Genomic DNA, 24067 nt, shown 5'->3' on the forward strand with positions numbered 1-24067 from the left:
TAGATGCAGAAAAAGCATTTGACAAAATTCAATATCCATTCATGATAAAAACTCTTACCAAAGTGGGTATAGAGGGAACATATCTCAACATAATAAAAACAATATATGACAAACGTACAGTCAACATTATATTCAGCAATGAAAAGCTGAAAGCCTTCACACTAAATTCAGAAACTAGATAAGGATACCCAATATCACCACTTCTATTTAACATAGTATTGGAAGAACTAGCCCCAGGAATTAGGTACTAAAAAGAAATAAAAGGTATATGAATTGGAAAGGAAGAGGTAAAGTTGTCACTATTTGCAGATGACATGATACTCTATATAGAGAACCCTAAAATCTCCAAACAAAAACTATTAGAACTAATCCATGAATTCAACAAGGGAGCAGGATACAAGATTAATATACATAAATCCGTTGCATTTCTTTACACTAACAATGAAATACCAGAAAGAGAAAGTAAAAAAACAATCCTGTTTAAAATCGATTAAAAAAAATTACCTACAAATAAACTTAACCAAGGAGGTTAAAGACCTATACACTGAAAACTATAAGACATTGATAAAAGAAATTGAAGATAAGTCAAAGAAATGGAAGGATATCCGATGCTCTTGGATTGGAAAAATTAATATTGTTAATATGGCCATAATACCCAAAGCAATCTAGATTCAATGTGATCCCTATCAAAATACACATGACATTTTTCAAAAAACTAGAACAAATAATCCAAAAATGTATATGCAACCACAAAAGACCTAGAATTGCCAGAGCAATCCCGATTAAAAAGAACAAAGCTGGAGGCATAACTCTTCCAGACTTCAGACTATACTACAAAGATACAGTAATCAAAACAGCATGGTATTGGCACAGAAACAGACATATAGATCAATGGAACAGAACTGAGAGCCCCAAAACAAACCCACATACCTATAGTCCATTAATCTACTACAAAGGAGATAAGAATATACCAAGGAGAAAAGACACTTTAACAAGTGGTGTTGGGAAAGCTGGACAGCTACATGTAAATCAATGAAATTAGAACACTCCCTCATACCATATACAAAAATAAACTCAAAATGGTTTAAAGACCTAAATATAAGACATGACACCCTAAAACTCCTAGAAGAGAACATAGGCAAGACATCCTGACATAAAGTGTAGCAATATTTTCTTAGATTAATCTCTCAAGGCAAAAGAAATAAAAGCAAAAATAAACAAATAGGACCTAATCAAACTAAAAAGCTTTTGCAAAGCATAGGAAACCATCAGCAAAATGAAAAGACAACCTACAGAATGGGAGAAAATATTTGAGAATAATGTAATGGACAATGGGTTAATATCCAAAATATACAAACAGTTCATATAACTCAACATTGAAAAAATAAGTAAAAACAAACAACCCGGGCTTCCCTGGTGGTGCAGTGGTTGAGAGTCCGCCTGCCGATGTAGGGGACACGGGTTCGTGCCCCGGTCCGGGAAGATCCCACATGCCGTGGAGCAACTAGGCCCGTGAGCCATGACCCATGAGCCATGGTCGCTGAGCCTGCACGTCCAGAGTCTGAGCGTCCGGAGTCTGCGCGTCCAGAGTCTGTGCTCCGCAACGGGAGAGGCCACAACAGTGAGAGGCCCGTGTACCGCAAAACAAAACAAAACAAACAAACAACCCAATCAAAAAATCAGCAGAAGACCTAAATAGACATTTATCCATAGAAGACATACAGGTGCATGGAAAGATGCTCAACATCTCTAATTATTAGAGAAATGCAAGTCAAAACCATGATGAGGTAGCACCTCACACCAGTCAGAATGGCTATCAACCAAATGTCTACAAATAATAAATTCTGGAGAGGATATGGAGAAAAGGGAACCCCTCTACATTGTTGGTGGGAATGTAAATTGGTGCAGTCACTATGGAAAACAGTATAGAGGTGCCTTAAAAAACTGAAAATAGAGCTACCATATGATCCAGCAATTCCACTCCTGGGTATATACCTGGAAAAGACGAAAACTCTAATTCAAAAAGATACACACACCCCAGTGTTCACAGCAGCACTATTTACAATAGCCAAGATATGGAAACATCCCAAATGCCCATCAACAGATGACTGGCGTAAGAAGATATATATACACAATGGAGTATCACTCAGCCATAAAAATGAATGAAATATTGCCATTTGCAGCAACATTGTTGGACCTAGAAAATATTATGCTTAATGAAGCAAGTCAGATAAAGACAAATATTATATGGTATCACTGATATGTGGAATCTAAAAAAATAATACAAATGAATATGTATACAAAACAGAAATAGACTCACAGACATCATAAACAAACTTATGGTTACTAAAGGGGAAAGGTGGGGGAAGGGATAAATTAGGAGTATGGGATTAACAGATACAAAGTACTATACATAAAACATATAAGCAACATGGATTTACTGTATCACACAGGGAACTATATTCAATATATTGTAATAACCTATAATGGAAAAAAATCCGAAAAATATAACTGAATCACTTTGCTGTAACCTGAAACTAATACAATATTGTAAATCAACCATATTTCAATAAATAATAATAATAAAAAGAAGGAGAAGTAAATATAGGGAGTTGTGTAGTCAAGTATTGGAGAACTGAAAAGGTAGAGGGGGAACTGCAGTAACATAGAGATAATAAATACAGGAAGTAGCTACTATCCTTAGGGATGATGGAACGAAGGGAAGAGGTTGGGTTATTAAAAACCACAAACTTGGAGGAGGGACCTACAGAGATGGGATCCAGACCTCTGAAGAAGGGTGCTGCCTAGTTGTGCAGGTTCCTCAAGAGTCAAACAAAAGACTTAAAGTCAGGCGTTAGTCCTTGAAAAGGTTGTTTTACTTCTACTTTTTATAGAAAGCATCCCCTTCTTTAAGGCATTTTACATCCACCTATTGGAGAACTGTCATAACGCACTGAATTTGTTGGGACAAGACGCTTCAATACCATATGTAAACCTACAATATCCACAATGAGAATGGTACTCTCTGCATGTGGCACGGGGTGGGGGGCCACTGGCTATTCCCTGTCTTCCAAAAATTTGCTGAGTTCTTTCATTCTCTCATGTATCCTTCCTCAATTTCTTTGATCTTTTTTATTCCTTTCTATAATTTTAATGTGGTATCAAGAGTATTGTGATAAATGCATGCAATCAATAAACTATCTTTAGCCAGAAATTATATATAAGTTAATTAGTTATAAATGTATTTTAATAATTATTAAATTACTTATTATGGAATAAAGTTGTATTAAAATTCATTTGTAATTTTAACATCTTTATTATATCTCTTCACATCATTTGTTTTGTAGGTTCAAAGGAAAAAATTAAACATGAAAATTATAATTGAATTGCAATCTTGTATTGGTATAAAACATATCAGCAAAGAAGATGTCTGAAAAGAAGAGTACTTCAGAAGAGCTAGAGGATCTCACTAGTCAATTTAGGAAAGAATCTAGATCACGGTTAGTGGAGAAATCTGGAGTTATTAAAGAAACATCAAACTCTCTAAAGGAAGCTTCTGATGGGACCACTTCCAACCAAATTTGTAAAGTGCGTCCTAGAAAAAATACATTAGGTATATGTGATGATACATCAACATCCTCCTCTGGAAGTAAGTCTAAGAGAAATGAAGAACAAAGGAAAACTCTTCAATTTTCTGAAACAATTGCTACATACGACAGTTTGCAGTCAAAAAGTGAAATTTCACAAAGTTCATCACTATCAGTAACTAAGATGAGTGCTGAATATCAGGCTTTTGTTGACTCCCTAACTCATGAAACATTAGAAAAAATTAGTCCACAACTCTCTGAAGAAAATCAGAAAGGACTTGGCTTAGGATCAGATAAGTTTACAGTTAACCTCAAAGCCAAGGGTTTACAAGAATTCCCTAAGGACATTTTAAAAATCAAGTATGTAAAATATCTCTATTTAGATGAGAATGAAATCAAAAGTTTTAAAGGGGCAGACTCCAGTGATCTGCTAGGACTTGAAATTCTAACCATGCAAGAAAATGGGTTATCATCACTTCCATGTGAAATTCAGTTACTTCATAATTTAAAGCTATTAAATGTCAGTCACAACCAAATATCACATATCCCTAAAGAAATATCACAGCTTGGGACTATCAGGCAACTGTTTTTAAATAACAATTGCATTGAGGATTTTCCTTCTGGCTTGGAAAGTCTTGGAAACTTGGAAATTTTAAATTTGGCTAAAAATAAGTTAAGACATATACCAGATACTCTGTCTAGTTTGAAAAACTTGAGGGCTCTCAATCTGGAATATAATCAGTTAACAGTATTTCCTAAAGCTCTGTGCTTCCTTCCAAAGTTAATTTTACTAAACCTTTCTGGAAACCTGATAAACAGTTTGCCAAAAGAAATTAGGGAACTTAAAAATTTAGAAATACTTTTACTTGATCACAATAAACTTACCTTTTTGGCCGTGGAAATTTTTCAGTTGCTCAAAATGAAAGAACTCCAACTGACAGACAATAAATTGGAAGTTATTTCACACAAAATTGAGAATTTTAGGGAACTTAGGATTCTAATACTTGATAAAAATTTATTGAAAGACATACCAGAGAAAATTTCCCACTGCGTAATGTTGGAATGCCTTAGTCTTAGTGATAATAAGTTAACAGAACTTCCTAAGAACATACATAAGCTTAAAAATTTAAGAAAACTCCATATAAACAGAAATAATATCGTGAAAATACCTGAATATATTTCACATCTTAATAATATGTTCAGCCTAGAATTTTCAGGAAATTTAATCGCAGACTTTCCTATTGAAATAAAAAACTGTAGAAAAATAACTAAAGTTGAATTGAGTTATAATAGAATAATGTATTTTCCACTAGGTTTGTGTGCTTTAGATTCTCTTTATTATTTGGGTTTTAATGGAAATTATATTTCAGAAATACCTGTAGATATATCTTTCAGTAAACAACTGCTTCATTTAGAATTTAATGAAAACAAACTCCTAATATTTTCTGAGCACTTATGTTCTCTTATTAATCTTGAATACCTTGATCTTGGTAAAAACAAAATAAGGAAAATTCAACCATCTATTTCCAATATGGTATCGCTCCGTGTTCTTATTTTATGCTGTAATAAGTTGGAAACTTTCCCCATAGAAGTGTGTACTTTAGAAAATTTGCAAGTACTTGATCTTTCAGAAAATCAAATACAGACTATTCCTTCAGAGATCTGTAACTTAAAAGGAATCCTGAAATTAAACATCTCAAGCAATCAATTTATATATTTTCCTATTGAACTTTGCCAACTTCAATCACTGGAAGTGCTGAATATAAGCCAGATAAATGGGAGAAAGGTAAGAGATGGATATTTAGGACTTTGTGGGGAAGGCATGACTGAAGGGGATCAGAATCTAAGCTGTAGTGTGTGTGTGTGTGTGTGTGTGTGTGTGTGTGTGTGTGTGTGTGTGTGTGTGTGTGTGTGTGTTTTATTTTGCTGGAATACTTTATTTTGTAAAGGATAGGCTTTTTTTTTTTTAAACCGCAAATGCCGCTTACAAATAAACTTTTCAACACAAGAGTTTTATAGGAAAATATTTCATTAAAATGAAATCCCAAGTAATTAAAGCTGACAATTTATAGACTTATTTTTATTTCAGTTTAACTGTGAAAGGAGTTTTAAAGTTATGGATGTAATATAATTTAGAACTAAATTTTAATCTCCTTGAAGTTAGGGATTGTCTGTTATGCTTCTTAAGGCATGACTGAAGGGGATCAGAATCTAAGCTGTAGTGTGTGTGTGTGTGTGTGTGTGTGTGTGTGTGTGTGTGTGTGTGTTTAATTTAGCTGGAATACTTTATTTTGTAAAGGATAGGCTTTTTTTTTTTTAAACCGCAAATGCCGCTTACAAATAAACTTTTCAACACAAGAGTTTTATAGGAAAATATTTCATTAAAATGAAATCCCAAGTAATTAAAGCTGACAATTTATAGACTTATTTTTATTTCAGTTTAACTGTGAAAGGAGTTTTAAAGTTATGGATGTAATATAATTTAGAACTAAATTTTAATCTCCTTGAAGTTAGGGATTGTCTGTTATGCTTCTTTTATATATAGAAGAACACTGAGCACAATACCCAGTATTCACCTTGTTGTTTGATTATTTCTGAGGGGCCCATATATTCAAAACTCTTTTGTTCACTTATAGAACTGCCTTTATTTCAAACGCCACTTGTGATGGCCTTAGTTTTTGTGACGATGCATATTTTTTCTTTGCCTTAGCAGAGTATCTTAATTCCTGTTACTTTGCAATACTTTTCATACTAGGAATTTTCATTTGAGGCTATATTGCCAAACTGTGTGTGTCCATTATAAAGAAATTTACTGAGCACTTACTCAAAATGCATCATGACTGGGAGCATGTATACAAAAAGGATAAAACATATATCATGTCATTTAAAAATCCAAGAACACACAAGGGACTCATAAAAAGTAATGTTAATGAGAGTAGGAGTAAAGAGATCAAATATGGAAGAGAACAGTTTAGAAAGACTTCAGGGCGGAGAAGAAATCAAAGCAGGGTAAGCTTTAGGGATGGAAGAAAGGGATAAGGTGGCAACGAACACTGAGTGTTGGGAGAGTGAGGAAAGTGGTTAGCAAGCCACAGGATTGAATTGGTAGCACTGGTCAGACTGGGGAAATACCTGCATGCTACACAATTTGTTGTGGGTTTTATTAAGCAAGGGAATCACAAAGACTTTGTGACATAATGAAAATATATCTTTTTTAGGACAAAAATCTCTCCTTCCATTTTATTTTATTAAAAGTTTTAGTCATAGAAATATTTATTAAAAATATAATTGTTTAACCTTTGTTACAGTTAACAAGACTTCCGGAAGAGCTGTCTAATATGACTCAACTTAAAGGACTTGATATCTCAAATAATGCAATCAGAGAGATGCCAAGAAATATAGGGGAGCTGAGAGGTTTGGTTAGTTTAAATGCATACAACAATCAAATAAGATATCTGCCACCATCTTTTCTATCTTTAAATGCTCTCCAGCAACTAAACTTGAGTGGTGAGTGTCAAGCATAACCAATAAGCATAATAAATTAAGTTGAGTTTTGGTTTCTAGGTTGCAAATTTTGCTGACAAGACAGAATGGCAAACAGTCAACATCATGTATTAAGTGCCAATAGGAAGGAAATGGCTAGTGCAGGTACAGAAAATGAGAGCAAACCATAAGGTCCAGTTCCTTCCCTAAAGGAGGTTATAATCCAGCTGGGGAACCTGCACACATTTTCATTTCTTTTCTGTTTTCTCTGCCTATACCCCGTCATTCATTATTTCTTCCCTTTGTGAACCTGACCTCATCTCTCTCTCTTCACACACCTACCTACACAACCTTAGGTCAGCATTTTCTCTATTTTCCTTCTCTGCTGGCTCCCTGATCCCACTCCTACACCCTATAATACTCTAATACCTTACACTCTTTTACAAAGTAAATCACTTCAATAACAACAACAACAAAAAGTAAATCACTCACTCTAAAAATATCAGAATTCCCAAAGCTAGACTAGTATTTTTCTTAATAATTTTTATTATGAAATATTTCAAACTTACAGAAAAATAATAAACACCTATGTACTTACTCTCAGGTATAAGGAATGCTAACATTTTGTGTTATTTACTTGAGATATTTTTGATTAAGAAATAAAATAGAATTGAAACTTTTTTTGTACTTCTCCCCAAACTAGAAGTAACCAGTGCACTGAAATTGATGTATATCTTTTTTGTGTGTGTGGTACGCGGCCTCTTACTGTTGTGGCCTCTCCCGTTGCGGAGCACAGGCTCCGGACGCGCAGGCTCAGCGGCCACAGCTCACAGGCCCAGCCACTCCGTGGCCTGTGGGATCTTCCCGGACCGGGGCACGAACCCGTGTCCCCTGCATCGGCAGGCGGACTCTCAACCACTGCACCACCAGGGAAGCCCAATGTATATCTTTTAAAAATAGAAGTGAAACTTCTTTTGTACTTATCCCCAAACTAGAAGTAACCAATGTACTGAAATTGACGTATATCTTTTTTCTATCCATGTTTTTATACATATATATATCATAACAAAGTAACATTATTTAGAGTTTTAAACTTTATTATATCTTATCATACTATATGGTATGTAATTTACAATTCTGTAACTTGCTTTTTCACTTGTCATATTTCTAAAGTTAATCCATGTCAATGTATACATAGACCTATTTCATTCATTTTAAATGTTGCATAATATGTATAATATTCAATTACATGGTTAAACAACAATTAATCCATTATCCTGTTGATAGACAATTAGGTTGTTTCCAACTTGTTTGCTACTATAAATATCGCTGTGCATGTTCCTAGTATACATCTGCTTGAGTTTTTCAAAGTGCATATAGCTATAAGTAGAATCACTGGATCAGAGGTTATGTACATCTTCAACTTTACCAGATGTGAGGAAATTTATGCCCATAGTGGTTGTACCAGCTAATCTCATAAACAGCTGGGTTTCTAAAATTATATCTTTCAGTTGAAAGTAGCACTTATAACCAGAGCCCTGCACCTTCTTAAATTTAGAGGATTTCTAGATTAAAAACAAACTCATCTTTTGGGTGCACTAGTATCAGTAGTACAGTAAAACCTACAGTAGATATATCAATACTTAGATATAATGCAACTGGCATTTGTTTCCTGAATCCCCAGAACCCCTAGTAAGCTGGATATGTAGGTATACATCAGTTTGCGATCACTTGCAATAAGGTACAATAACTCAGCCCTGCAATTTAAGTTTTTGGTCCCACTTTTGTATTTTGGCAAAGTTTCACTGTTTTTTAGGGAGGTTATCTATTTTGTCCAAGTGTAGGACACGCTTCACTCAGCTACTATTTGTGCATGAAAAAAAAAAAAGGCTGACCAGAGTCTTCTGGCCCACTGGAGAACACAACTACCAATAGAAAGCACAGTTCTCTCGAGGTTTTCTAGTACAAGAATCAAGACAAAATAGGAAGATCACAGACTTTTCTGCAAGCTTAGCCAGTTCTCTGCTAGTCCCTATCAGAATTAGAAAAGTGTATCAGTCAGGATCCAGAAACCACACCTTAGTTAATTACTAAGTAAAATCTTCTTAACTGTTTAACTAAAAGGGTAAAGAGAGAATCCTAAGGTTATCACAAAAGTAGCAATGGCAGGAAGCAATAACCATCTTATGGCTAAGGGAATAAAATGAAGAATTTGGAATTATTAAAACTTAGAAGTTTGGAGGAGGGGTCACGCAGTGGTGAAACTCGGAAGTCTGAGGATGAAGTACTGCTTGCCTGGTGCTTGCTCCTCTGAGCTTGGGGGTGGTGAGTGTGTGTTTGTGTAGGGGTGTGTGTGTGTGTGTGTGAGAGAGAGAGAGAGAGAGAGAGAGAGAGAGAAAGGAGCTAGTTCTGCTAGTGTTGGGAAAACTGCAAACTGCATTCAGCTGTTATGGGCAGGAACTGCTGCTGGTGGGGTAAAAGAGTGTTGCTGGTGTGACACTCAAGGAAAAACAGTCAAGGAGCCCACAGAGATGGGTTTGGATCTAAGAGATAATCGCTACACAACTGGCATGCCCACAGTCTCCAGCTTTCCTTGCCAGATTTGAAGTTATAATCTGTTTCCTCCATTCATGAAACGAAGCTAACAGGAATACCCACGTCATAGATTTGGACTTAATGAGACTTTGAAAGCTGGTAGCATCTTCATTATTCAGACAAAAGACATTTATATAGTCTTGAGAATTAGTCCCCTCTGTCACTAACGCTAGTGGATTTAGGAAGATAACCACTTTGAACCTCAGTTTTTCCATCCGCAAGATAGGAAAGCTATAACTTCTGTTTGTTCATAGAATCGTGGAAATATAAGTTAAAACTTATGAAAATATTTTGATAAATGTGAGATATTATACCAGTGAACAGGATTTATAGATTAATTCCTTGCTTTCCTCAAAGCACAGACTTTGAAGTAGGACATTATTTAGAATTCTAACGCCATCATTCACATCAGCTAGATTATCCAATTTGCTGGTATAATAATGTTCCCAGTACTCTATAATCTTTTATTTCTGTAGAATCAGTAGTAATGTTCCCATTTTCATTTCTGATTTTAGTAAATTGAGTCTTGCTTCTTTTTTCTTAGTCCATTGAGCTAAAGGTTTGTCAATTTTGTTGATCTTTTCAAAGAACCAACTTTTGGTTTTTTCTATTTGGTTGGTTGATTTTGGTTTGGTTGATTCTATTGTTTTTCTATTCTCTATTTCATTTATATCTGCTCTAATCTTTATTGTTTCCTCCTTCTGATAGTTTTGGATTAACTTGTTTATCTTTTTCTAGTTCATTTAGGTGTAAAGTTATTAATGTAAGACACTTCTTCTTTTTCAGCTATAAATTTCATCCTAAGCATTGCTTCTGTTGCATCCATAATTTTTGGTTATCGTTTTCATTTTCATTCATCTCTTTGTATTTTATAATTTCCTTTTTGATTCCATCTTTGACACATTGGTTGCTTAAAAGTATGCTGTTTAACTCTGTAAATTTTCCAGTTTTCCTTCTATTATTTTTCATAGTTTCATTCCATTGTGGTCAAAGAAGATATATTGTATGACTTTTTTCAGTCAATTTTAATTTATTGAGACTTGTCTTGTGGCTTAATATATGGTCTATCATGGAGAATGTTCTATGTGCACTTGAGAAAAATGTGTATTCTGCTGTTGGACTGTTCTATGTATGTCTGTTAGGTTTAGTTGCTTTATAGTGTTGTTCAAGTGCCCTATTTCCTTACTGACCTTTTGTCTAAATGTTCTATCCATTATTGAAAGTGAGGTATTATATAGTCTCCATCTATTACTGTAGAACCACTTGTTGCTCCCTTCAATTCTGTCAATATTTGTCTAATATGTTTTGGGGTTTTGCTGTTAGGTATGTATATACTTATAACTGTTATATCTTCTTAATGTAATGATCCTTTTAAAAATATATACTGTCCTTTGTCCTTTATAACAGTTTTTGACTTAAAGTCTATGTTATCTGATATTAGTAAAACCACCCCGACTCTTTGGTTAGTATTTGCATGGATATCTTCTTCTGTCCTTCAATACCTAGAGCCATAAAAGAAAATACTACTTTCCCAGTCTTTGCAGCTTAGCTCTATGCTGGGGCACTTCAATGCTAAGTCAGGCCACCTATGACTCTGTCTTAGCCTTCTTCTCCTGATTGTGTGAAGCCCAAAAATCCACCACAGGCACAAACCTAGGATTCTCTCAGTTCTCTTCTGTGCATTTGTTCAGTCCTGGATATGCTTACTGTACTCCATTTCCCCCAGGATACACCGTGGCCCTTCTCAGCCCTTATTCCCCCAAGAAACTTCCTCTTCAGCCTCCTCCTTCCTGGGCTTTTGGATCTGTTTGCTGCTTTCCCTGTCTGCTGTTCCTTGCCCCAGGTAGGCTCAGACATGTGTGTCTTTACATGTGACAACAACTTGCCACTCAGGAAGGCAGCTCCATCCTGAGTCTGGGGAGCAAAACAAAAGTCAGTCTCTGTGTCAATCCCTCGGGGAATCAGCAGACAGATCAAAATGCAAAGCCTCAGTATTAAAATAACAAGGTCCATGTTGGCTTTCTGGCACCAGCAAGCTGCACCAGGAATGCAGGCTGCCCTCCCCACAGCTGTTGCTACCATGCTGGGAAATGCAGGGTGGTATGGAGACGACTGAAAAAGCCACAGTGCTTTCTTACCAAAATTCTCCTGCCTTTTTCTTCACTGAGCAGTATCCTAGTAACTGTAAAATTCTGGATTAAGTTCCAGAATTCTGAAAAAGCTGATTCTATCAGCCCTTTCCAGCTTTTGATTGTTTCAATTGGAGGGGCTGATTTTTGGAGAGGCCTACTCTGAATTTTCTGTGGCATTCATTCTAGGTGTGTTTTTCATGTTTATTTATACTGCTTGGATTTTGCTGTTTCTGGTCTATATATTCATGTATTTTATTACATTGGGGGAATTTTTTTAACCGTTATTCCTTCAAAATTTTTTTTTTCTTCATTTTCTCTCTACTCCAATTTCCTTTACATATTGTCCTACAAATCCCTAAAGTGCTCTCTCTCTCTCCCTGTGTGTGTGTGTGTGTGTGTGTGTGTGTGGTGTACACAGAGCTTTCAGCATCTCATATTGATCTGCCTTCAAGTTTACTGACTTGTCTATCATTTCTATCCTATTGTTGTCTCTCCAATTAATTTTTAATTTCAGATACTGAAATTTTCAGTTCTAGCATTTCCATTTTTCCTTTTTCTTTTATATTTCTCCTCCAAGATTTCCTTTTTTTTTTTTTTCCGGTACGTGGGCCTCTCACTGTTGTGGCCTCTCCCGTTGCGGAGCACAGGCTCCAGACGCACAGGCTCAGCGGCCATGGCTCACGGGCCTAGCCACTCCGTGGCATGTGGGCTCTTCCCGGGGCACGAACCCGTGTCCCCTGCATTGGCAGGCGGACTCTCAACCACTGCGCCACCAGGGAAGCCCCAAGATTTCCTATTGTTTTCATTCATTATAAGAATATCTTTCTTTACATTCTTGAACATCATTGTATTAGCTGCTTTAAAATTCTTATATGTTGACTACAGCAATTGAGTTTTATTTTTCTCTTGGGAGTGAGCCACATTTTCTTTTTTCTCTGTTTTGAATCCTGAACTCTATAATCAATTCTATTTCTCTCCAATGTTGATATTTGTTTTTGTTGCTACTGTTGCTTCATCAGGCACTTAAGTCGCTGGACTAAAAATACAAACTCCTTCCCTGCAAATGGCAGCTCCTTAGATCTCAGTTCAGTACTTTTAGCCATTAGCTGTTGTATCAGTTTTCTACTGGTATGTGACAAGTTTCCACAAACTTTCGCTTCTTAAATTAATAAAATATTTATTTCACACAGTTTCTGAGGGTCAGGAACCCAGGAGGTGTTTAGCTGACTTGTTCTATTTCAGAGTCTTGTATGAGACTGCAGCCAACCTGTTGGCTGGTGCTGCAGCCAGGCTTGATTAGGGCTGGTGGATTTGCTTCAAAGCTTATTTATGTGGCTACTGGCAGCAGGCTTTAGTCCCTTGCCATATGAGCCTCTTTATGACATGGCAACTGGTTTTCCCCAGAGCTAGTGATATTAGGGAGTAAGACAGAATATACTTAAGTCAGAAGCAGCACACACTCCAAGAAGCAATGAGCAACTCTAGTACCCAGATCTTGGTTTCTAAATACCTTTCTTCACTAAAAGGAACCAGGTTCCTTTAATTTTGGCTAAAATAATATAACCATAAATATATAAATAGCACAAAGGCAAACTTTAGGCCAGTTCCTCTTAAAATGATTACAAATTCTTACTTTGTCTGTTATCACAGTTTTACTTTTTATGTCAGGTTTATGTTAGATTAAGGTGGGCTTTTTTTATTAAAGATCAAAAGACTTTTTTTTTAAGATTTTTTTTTTTTGCTGTGGACCATTTTAAAAGTCTTTATTGAATTTGTTATAATATTGTTTCTGTTTTGGTTTTTTGGCCGTGAGTCATGTGGTATCTTAGCTCCCTGATCAGGGATCAAACCTGCACCCCCTGCATTGGAAGGTGAAGTCTTAACCACTGGACTGCCAGGGAAGTCCCATAGATTAAGGTGGTTTTGAAAAAAATTATGTTTAGGGAAGTTGGAGCTTAATCTTCACTCCTTGAGGGTGGACCAGACTTCGTAACTCAGTTCTAAAGAATAGAGTATGGAAAGGAGAAAATCAAAACATTACATTGGAGAAGCCTGGAAGACACTATTTTAGCCAAGGGATAACGTTTAACATGCTAGTGATGTCTTGTGGATGTCAGGTATCTCTGATGTGATGAGAGTACTTCACCTCTGTGGTATTCTTTCCAAAAACCCATAACCCCAGTCTATTCATGAAAAAATATACCAGATAAACTCATATTAAGGAATAGTCTACAAAATACCTAACTTGTACTACTCAAAACCATCAAGATCGTGAAAAACAAGAACAGGCTGAGAAACTGTCACAGACCAGAAGACATAACTGTATGCAGTGTGCTATCCTGGAATGGATACCGGAACAGAAAAAGGACATTGATGGAAAAAATAATGAAATTCAAAAATGTCCAAAGCTTATTTAATAGTAATGTGCCAATGTTAAAGTTTCTTCGATTTAAAAATGTAATACAATAATGTGAGATGATAACATCAGGGAAAACTAAAACTAGATGAAGAGTATACAGGAACTCTACAATTTCTGCAACTTTTCTGTAAATCTGAAATTATTGCAAACAAAGTTTATTTAAAAAATTACCATCTCACTTACTCTGTAAAGTCATTTCCTGCATTATAAGAGGAAAGCCTCCTTCTCATTTTGTCATTCTCTGTGAGAAAAAGGAATCATTGCTCTGTTTCTATACTTTCTCCTTTTCATTCCTAGCAAGTGGACAACAGTAAGAACTTATGTTTTGCCAGCATTGTGAGGCTCCTCTGATACTTTGTCAGTGAGACACAGTAGATGCCCTTTACATAGTTGTTATTTGTCTCTATAGTTTTCTTTTACAGAAGGATATAATTCAATTATAATTTTTTTTTCTACTAGGAAATAATCTGACAGCTCTGCCTAGCGGTATCTACAAGCTTTTTTCACTGAAGGAGATAAATTTTGATGATAACCCTTTGCTGAGACCTCCAATGGAAATCTGTAAAGGAAAACAGTTGTATACTATTGCACGCTATCTACAGAGGGCAGATGAGAGAGATGGTAGGTGATGAGTGATTGGCTAGCTTACAAGTCATTTTCTGGCATCTATAAATTAACAAATAGTTTGCTTTAATCAGAGGCTTTCAATCTGGCAGAGACTTTCAAATATTTATCGTCTACCCTTTTCTGAAGGCTAGGAGTTTATTTTGGTAATTTTGATTATTTAATCTGGGTCTATACAATTTGAACCATTGAAAACAGGTAAATTTAAGTCACAGGTGAGCTGCTTCCCACCTACTGGCCCCAATGTACTCCAAGAGATTTTTTCATCATGGTTGTGGCCACACTCAGAGAATCTACATACAGATTTTTTTATCAGTTCTGATCACCATATGTAGTTGTTCTAAAAGCTGTATTTTGCCTTGAAGGAAGTTCATAGATCCTCTACATTGATGCCAGTCGGTTCTTGGCTCATTATGATCACCTGTCTGTAATCCTTGGGCAGTCTTCATTCCTTCTGTTTTTAAGAGCTCCTTTGGTTGTTCCTGATTACTTCATTTTCTTTAAATGCCCTTTCACCGGACCAGATGGAGACTGGTTTCTCCAAGCCTTTGGGATGGAAGTTTCACTATCCAGTTCTTTCCCTGGGTTTGGGTTCCCAACAACTAACCTTTTTTCTGGGACTCTAACTTTGCCGCTCATTGTCAAACATCAGAGTAAATTCAGATTTTGGTCCTCCAATTTAATGCCGTATTTAAGTATTAAATCAATTTAATGATCCAGATTTGGGGAAAGAGAATATATACAACTATCTGGACCCTGTCTATGTAATCAGGAGGCTTATATCATCATAATCTTATAATCTATTGAGATGGTCACTAAAAATGTACAGTTCTCTGTAAGCCACAATATGTATGGCTACCATTCAGAAGCTTTTGCAAGATGTGGGCCTCACGGATGGAAGGAACCTAAGCAATAAAAAGTGACTGTAGGTGTTTTCTCTAACTTGCTAGGCAAGTTGGTTCTGCTAATTATCATAAAATAAGGGATATTTAATGGTAACTTTATTTTTATAAAACAAAGCTTTTAGGGGTTTCCAAGGATCTATAAAGTATTCCTGTTAGGTAACAGTACTTTAGAGAAGGTCTGTAAAATTACATGAGTGAACTTCCTTGTTAAAATTCTGTTACTCAAGTTCCTGAGGAAGGAAGATTCATGTGGTTCTAGCCTCTTTGGGGAAAGTTCAACGGGCAATGACAACAGATGAAAGTCAGCAAAAACAAGAGAATCCAAGCCATTTATCTCCTTTCTTTATTCCCAAGGGGCCTTCATACTGCAGGCTTGGCACCCAGAGAAATTGGAAAGGAAGTCATCATAAGAGATGTTAATTCTGCAATTAACAAAGAACATGGGGTCTCTTCCTTAAAATTTCACTTAGGAGATTGGATTTTCAATTATCTCATTAGCATAAAATCTAGCCTGAGGGATTAATGGTATGGATAAAAATTTAAAAACAGAAAGCATAGAACAGATTTGAGATGATTACAGAGGGATGGCAGATGACTGGTTCTTGAAAATTCTCAAATTACCTTGGTTAACAAAAAGTGGATCTAAAAAAAAATGGATCTAGTTCAAATTACCTAGAAGCTTTTTTATAAACTAAAAATACTCTACTTATATCTAAGCCAACATTCATTAAATAAGTGATGTGAATATAAAATAAGCATATATATATATATATATATATATACCATATTTATAGTAGATTTGAACTTGGTTTCTCAGGATGGTACCCAAAGGAGCATATTAAAAAGTCAGAATTGAAGGAAGGAGCTAAATTCATTTCAAATCCTGAAAGAATTAAAGGGTTTGATGATCACCTTGAAGTTGCTTATAATATCCTTTTAAACAGACATTTTATATTATTTATGTTTAGGGTTATTCAGATTTTAGAAGAAATGGAATAAATGGTTCAAACTTCAGTTTGTGTGTTAGAGCTGCACTTTAGTTTTCAATCTTATTTGATATGTACATCTTATAGCAGCACAGAAGTAAAAAACCTAGCTATAATATTAACTCAGAATAGAGTATGTTTTTCAAAACAGATGACCTAAATTTTCTTTTATGTTCAAATGTAGAGAAAATCTTAGCGAAGATCTTCAAGATAGTTGCCAACAATATTACTGAAACAAATTTTCAATTTTTGTGTCAAAAACTAAACCTGGCAATCACAGAAACTGATAAGTCTACAATGAGGTATGTATGAATGACAACATGTAGTATAAGCTTATTCTCATGTTCTGATTTATATCATATTGATATTACACGGTTTTGAAACATTCATATTAACATGAACTCTACTTTGCTGTAAAAGACTGATTTTAGTTTATTATATATTTGAGATCCATATGGGTATAGTAGTTTTAAGCAAGAACTCTGAGGATAGACTGCTTGGCTTTAAATCCCAAATAGTTTTGTGATCCTGGGTAAGTCCCCTAACTTACCTGTGCCTCAGTTTCTTTACTGGTAAAATGGATAGACTTATCTAAGAGAGCTGTCATGAGATCAAGTTATAATGCATGTAGCATTGTAGCAGTAATGTACTGGTTTATAGTAAACAGTCCACAATTATTTTGAGGTCTTGAGTAAATCTCTCTTAGAATCAAATGTTAATTGAATTGTTGATTTTCTTCAAGGAAACAAGGGATGGCATGGGACTAACATTCACTTACTATGTATGTGCCAAACTCTGTGCTAAATTTTTATATAGACTATCTTCACCAATTAATTTAATCCTCCCTTCACTCTGGTAAACTAGGTTGAAAACCTAGATATATAATACTGATGTAGTTTAAAACATTGTTCTTAATTGATAATTAAAATTATTATTATTTCAAAAATTTCAGCACTGTTTCATTAAGTGAGAGAGTCCACCGAACACTTGATAAGTGGAAAACGGAAAATAACAACTTGTCAGTAACCACTGCTGCTCTAAGAGACCAACTAACTCGGGCACTAACTATGATAGGAGCATATGAAATTATGGACAAAATAACAGCTTTAAAACTTTTTACATGTGCAATTAAATTCTGAACAGTGTATCCAGAATAAGAACTGAGAACTTATGATGCACTTATATAATTGAAACTGGATACAAGAGAATTGCACGTCATGTTTCTTTTCATGTATTCCTAAGAGATGATGACAATTTATGGCTACCACTCTAGTGTCATCATAATAAAATATTGCAGACACCATTTTATGTATTTATTCTGTTGCCTCTCTACCCTTACTTCAGAGATACAGATATAAAGAAGCTGTTCTTAAGCTAATATAAATCCTTAGGCACTCTTATCCCTACTGGAAAATGTTTAAAAATAGAGAAGGATTGGAGACATAAGCATTATACTTGTCAACCAATATTTCATGTTGCACTTCCAAAACAACAACAAAGACAATAAAATAATATGGTGCTTAAATCCAACCTGCAAGATTAAGTCCTTTGTTTAATTTGGTCTCACATCACAAAGTTTCTGTATCTTTTAAGTAGAAAGTTATCTTATAAAGTTAACAAAAACTGCACTATGTCTAGAATATTCTTAAATCACTTGGAAACCCAATACACTAGTTTAAGTGAGCGAAAAGTGAAGAATCCAGAAGTATCATTAGTTTCACACGTGGCTGGTGTGATGGTTAATGTTCTCAGCTGGCGGCAAGGTACTTCCATAGAACATTGAAATGGGAAGGATCTTGGAAACTATCATTTTACAAATAAGAAAATTAAGACCTAGAATAACTAAGTGATATAAACCAGGTTCTCTACCCTTTGTTCAGAGATACAGATATAAAGACCAGAAAATTTTCTAGGGGAAACTTTGGTCTGAAGAGAGAGAGAGAGAAAGCTGGATAACGTCAGAACAATGAAAGCACTTTCATTGTGCCCAGCTCTTATCGTCTCTTGCCATATTGCTACAACAGCCTTTTAAACAGATGTCCTATCCTATAGACTCACCCAAACCATACTATATTTTACTGCCAGGTTTATCTTTTAAAAACACAGATCTAACCATATCAACCTCCTGATCAAAATTTAAAATTATTTCTTTTATAGCCTAGATCACTCCATTCTTTCCCCGTTATTCTCCAGTCAAGCCAAGCTTTTCGAAACTCCTCAAATATGCTATGAACTCTCATTCTCTCGTTTGCCTTTATTCTTCTTTCTGCATGGAACACGTTCTCCTTTTCTCTGAATACCTACCTCTCCTGGCTAATTTCCATGCATCTTCCCTAAGACTTAGCCCAGATCATATCCTCTCCCCTCTTCCTGAGAATCAAATCTTGGAACAAAAATAAGATTTGCAATGTAATTACAAAAACATCTAGAAAATAATGGTTATGAGAACTTATTTCTTTAATAATTATGCTATACATATATTATACAATAATATTCATAACATTAGTAATGAAAGAATAAAAGCAATTTGAAATAATTAAGCATATACTAGAGCAAAACATGACTCAAAGACCAAATATATTAAAGCTATGACAGGTGAAATTTAAATCTCTAATATAGCAGCCATATTAAATACTGTAGTTAACTGTGTGTTCATGTTGGTACATGACAGAATCTGCCACTTTGCAATTGGACTTCCTCCTCTCCTATTTTTGATGAACTTGATATTATATCAATATCTTGGAAACTGATGTCTAGATCCTGAAAGATTTCCCATAAAACATTTTTTGTTTAGTTACATTTTGTTTTTTAATCGGTCTGACAATTTTAGCTTTTTGATTTGAGTATCTATTTCCATTTAATTACTGATATCTTGGGGTGGGTTTTTAAGATATATTCACATGCCATAACAGTCATCTTTTATTTTTAACAGTCATCCTTGTAAAGTGTATAATTAGTTGAGTTGTGCACCTTTCACCACCATCTAATTCCAGAATATTTTCATCACTTCAGAAAGAAACCCCAGGCTCATTAGCAGTCACTCTCCATTTTCCCTTCCCCCGGCCCCTGGCAACTAATAATCTGCTTTCTGTCTCTATGGATTTGCCTACTCTAGATGTTTCATATAAATGGAATCATATAATACATGACCTCTTGTTGGAGCATGCATCAATATTTTATTCCATTTTATGGCTGAATAATGTTCTATTGTATTCTGTTTATCCATCAGTTGATGGAAATTTGGGTTGCTTCCACGTTTTAGTTGCTATGAACATTCATTTACAAGTTTTTGTTTAAACATCTTTAAAAAATTATTTTGGGTGTATAACTAGAAGTGGAATTCCTGGGTCATATGATAACTCTATATTTAACTTTTTGAGGAACCATCAAATGGTTTTCCACAGTGGCAGAACCAATTTCTATTCCCATCAGCAATATATGAGGGTTTCAATCTCTTCACATCCTCTCCAATACTTGTTATTTTCGTTAAAATTTTGTTTTTTACTATACACATCCCATGACATGGTATCTCATTGTGATTTTTTTTTTCACTGACAAGAAATTTTATTTCTTTTTAATGACATTAAACACAACTGCTACAAGGGGAAAAACATGATAAAGAGGAGGCACCAAACTTCAGTTTCATAATTGATCCTGACAACAACCAAAATAAATTGGGGTCCACATTAGATGCAAAACTACAGGTTATTTCAGGCTCTTTACTTACAAGTAAACTATGTAAACAGCACATTCATACTCTGTATTGTCAAGACCCCTGTGGGGAGAAGGTCATCACAGATGAAGAAGGCTAGGTAGGCAGTTAAATGCACACAATGCTTATGGCAAATAAAACAACATGGCAAGAATTCTACATGAAAATTAGACTTAGAGGCCAACACCAAATATGAGATATGTAGCTTTTAAAAACAGATTAAAACTCTAGATTCTACCCACTACCATCTTTAAGGCAAACAAGCCTAATAATGAGTTTTCTTTGCCTTTGTTTTTCTTCTTAAAGAATACCACGTTAACCGCTAGGGAACAGTTCTCTCCGTCCCCAGTCTAACAGATTTAAGTAAGCTGCTAAAGCTTTGGAAAAACATAATTATTTGAACAAAGACAAAATGTGATTGTCACATTTTCTCGTTAACCCGTCACTCATTTGATTTGGCAAAGGTGATGCTCCCATTACACATCAGTATTAAACCCTCCTGTACCAGGGAGGCAGGAACATGAGTCTTAGACTTTTGCCTAAGCAAGAGGCTGTCCCTTTACTCCTTGGTTATCTGTGGGGAACAAGACAACTGCAATGCTAGTTATTCCAGTAACAATGAATTCTAACTATGCTATAGTTCCAAAGGTGGATGTCTGTCTGCCCCACTCCATCAAGCTAATTTACGGAAACCTGGAGAAGTGACTGATATAGGCAATGCCAATTGAAATAACAGATTTTGACTCTTGCCTTTGCACAGAACTTCCCCTTTGCATTTTGGTCCCAGATTCTAAACCAAATGTTGAAGGAAAAGAGAATCCTTGACTGGATAGAAATAGTTAACACTTAGGGATATCCATCTAAGTTTACTGGTAACTATGACCAAGTTTCTCCCAAGTCAGTTTCTAAAGTAGGGCAGGATGTTTAAGATGGGTTACTGGCATACAAAGATGGGGCTTATGGAAGAACAAAACCAGACAAAGGCAGTGAGACCAGTATCACAGGCCGTGCTATAGCAACTAGGTACAACCTTCACAGAGAGTGAACAGCAGCACAAATGCCAGACTGCAAAATCTCCCGAGAGATGTCTAGAGCTGTCTGTAAAGAGAATAACAAACTCCTAAGACATCCATTAAGATAGCTGCACATAGCATTACCCTTAAGATCAGGTAATGCTTTGAGCACAGGCTTAATCAAAACTATTTTAGATCCACTTTAGTAGTTTTGTAAAACTATACATCAGAGATTTGACCAAGTAAGGAGATGGTAACATCCTGGACCAAAAGGCACCTCTTATTAACTAATAATGGAGACAAAAGACAGCTTCTCCAAAGTCTCTCCCACAGGATGGAAGCTCACTGACTAATATGTCAACTCATACTTGAAGTTGGGGTTCAGCAGATGAAACTGAAGACCAACTGACACCTCTCAATAGCACTGCTTTCTGGCCTGTCCTAGAGTCAAGACTCTGGGTAGGTGGTTCTTCAATAATGAGTACAGTAAGGCTTTTCTTAAGAGGCATATCTATGTCTAACAGGATACAGGAATATGCTGGTAGAGCCCTAAGGTCACTGGGGAAAAAAGAAGGAAAATCCTTGAAGAAAGGCAGAGAAGGCAAACAGTCACAAGACTGCAAATCAACAGGGGTTGTTAGTCGTCAACAGGGGTTGTTAGTCAACAGGGGTTGTTATTGCTATTCTTCTATTAGAGTTAAGATGTACAAGATTTGTAAACACTATTGTGCAAAATAAATGTAATGAAGAAAGAAAAAAAAAGCCAAAAAATAAAGGCAGCTAGTAGGTACAAAAAGAAGAGAAGATTTACACTTTTAATTTGTCCTTTCAACTCTTCAGATGTGCTGGATTACCAACTTTTAAAATACTGACAGGTATTCGGAGATTCAAATAAAAAAAGTAAGAGGGGTTGCTAAAAGTGACTTGTATCCATTTATAAGTCACCAGCAATAATTAACACTGGCTTGCAGCCTGATAAAGAATCTCTTCCTCATAGGAGATTAAAAGATGATTTCTTTTGGGCACCAGAAGTAGACTTCACCTCTGCACAGAGGTGGGTGTTTTGCTTGAGCCTGGGTGTTTTGACTTAATGCTGGCTTTCAGGCGGTAGCCACCTTCAATTTAAATTAAAAAATTAAAACTATATCAACTCAACACTGCTTAAATGCATAGACACACACAAACAGGAAGGACCTTATACAAAAAATTTCAAGTCAGCAATGGGCATTTCCAAAAGGTGACAAGTTCTTTAAATAAAAATGTTGTGAAAAATAAATTTTAAAATCTACAAAGCACAAAACAGCAGAAGATGAGATGCTGCTCTGGACAGGACCCTGGATAGGGACCTTCATTGCTGATGGGAGGAGACAAATGGACTGTACAGGAAATCTGGTAGACGCTGGAACCGATGGTGGCTTCGCATGTTCCCGTCAACCCACTGAGTCAGACTGTATTTTTGCAGAGATTTCTGTTGGAACCAGGCACAGTTTCACCTGGTGAGGTCCGAAGGATGCTACCATTTTGGGTTCTGCATGTGATAAACGTGATCCATCAAGGCACACAGCTCCCCCAAGGTACCTTGGTTAGAGTCCACTGGGTCTTCTATATGAGCAATGACATTCCTGAGATAACTTTGCTTCTGCTTTTTTAGATCTGATGGTGAAAACATCAGAATATTAGTCCTTGTTTTGGTTTGCAGAACAGGAATGACTTTGCCTAGTCTTTTTTCATGGACCTTCAGCTTCCCAGAATCCTTGTCAAGAAAATGTCTGTTTGATGAACTGGAAACAACTGGAAACCTGATTTCAAAACTTGATTTATGTGATCCATTTCTCCAGGATGACCCCGTATTAGAAGGAGTCTTTAAATGGTTCAATATCTGAGAGGTTACAGGTGTAGTTTTCTTACTGTTAGATATATTTTTATCAGAGACAGTTTGTTGAAACTTACTGTTTGAAGAAGGGAGTGGGGGCCCATCATAGGCAGAATTATTGGGGCTGATCCCTTCAGATTCTGTGAAAACTGTGCTCTCATTTAGGCTAAGACCATCTTCTCTCATCTCTTCTCCAAGGGAGGAGGGTTTTTCAGTAACTTCGGATGTATCATTCTTGTCCTTATCAAGTGCAACATCACAAACTGTTGGATCAAATGGTGCAACTGTAACTTTTATAAGATTCTTTTCTAGTGCAAAGCGTCTGTTCAATGGTTTAGTAGGAGTTGGTCCATGACCAGCTGATGTATTTAGTTGAGGTAGTTTGAAGAGGCCAGAGGTCTCAGCTTCTGGTCCCAAGCTATACAATGAATTTTTCTCTTGGGGAGTATCAAGTGGAATTTGACTCCCTTTCCCTCCCTTCTCAACGTTCCTGCTGTCATCGTTAGACAAGCCACCTCCCCAAGAAAAGTGCTCATTTGATAGGTCATCATCCTTCAAAAGCTCCTGAATCTTCCTCCGTGAAACTGAAATGGCCATCATCTTTTCCATCAGACAGTTCCAGCAAGGAGTCATCCAATCCATCCTCATCCAAGGAATCCCAAGAAAATGGGGCATTGTCTTTAGGCAAGGCACCAGAAGATTGTTCAGAGGGCACTCGTGAGCACATCATACTGTGTG

The 24067-nt window shown here is 35.9% G+C and overlaps 1 protein-coding gene and 1 pseudogene across 1 annotated transcript; one reads left to right on the forward strand and one right to left on the reverse strand.

Moving 5' to 3' along the window:
* The first annotated feature begins 3426 nt into the window (after positions 1-3426).
* Positions 3427-17870, forward strand: LRRD1 (leucine rich repeats and death domain containing 1). Its single transcript, XM_024767165.1, has 5 exons — positions 3427-5373; positions 6896-7094; positions 14676-14837; positions 16916-17033; positions 17684-17870. The coding sequence occupies exons 1-5, from the start codon at positions 3427-3429 to the stop codon at positions 17868-17870; spliced, it is 2613 nt and encodes an 870-aa protein (XP_024622933.1).
* Positions 17871-22804: 4934 nt separating this feature from the next.
* On the reverse strand, positions 22805-24059 carry LOC112414504 (S100P-binding protein pseudogene; annotated as a pseudogene).
* Positions 24060-24067: the final 8 nt, after the last annotated feature.

The sequence above is a fragment of the Neophocaena asiaeorientalis genome, unplaced genomic scaffold (genome assembly GCF_003031525.2).
Source record: "Neophocaena asiaeorientalis asiaeorientalis breed wild unplaced genomic scaffold, Neophocaena_asiaeorientalis_V1.1 scaffold70, whole genome shotgun sequence".
Lineage (NCBI taxonomy): Eukaryota > Metazoa > Chordata > Mammalia > Artiodactyla > Phocoenidae > Neophocaena > Neophocaena asiaeorientalis.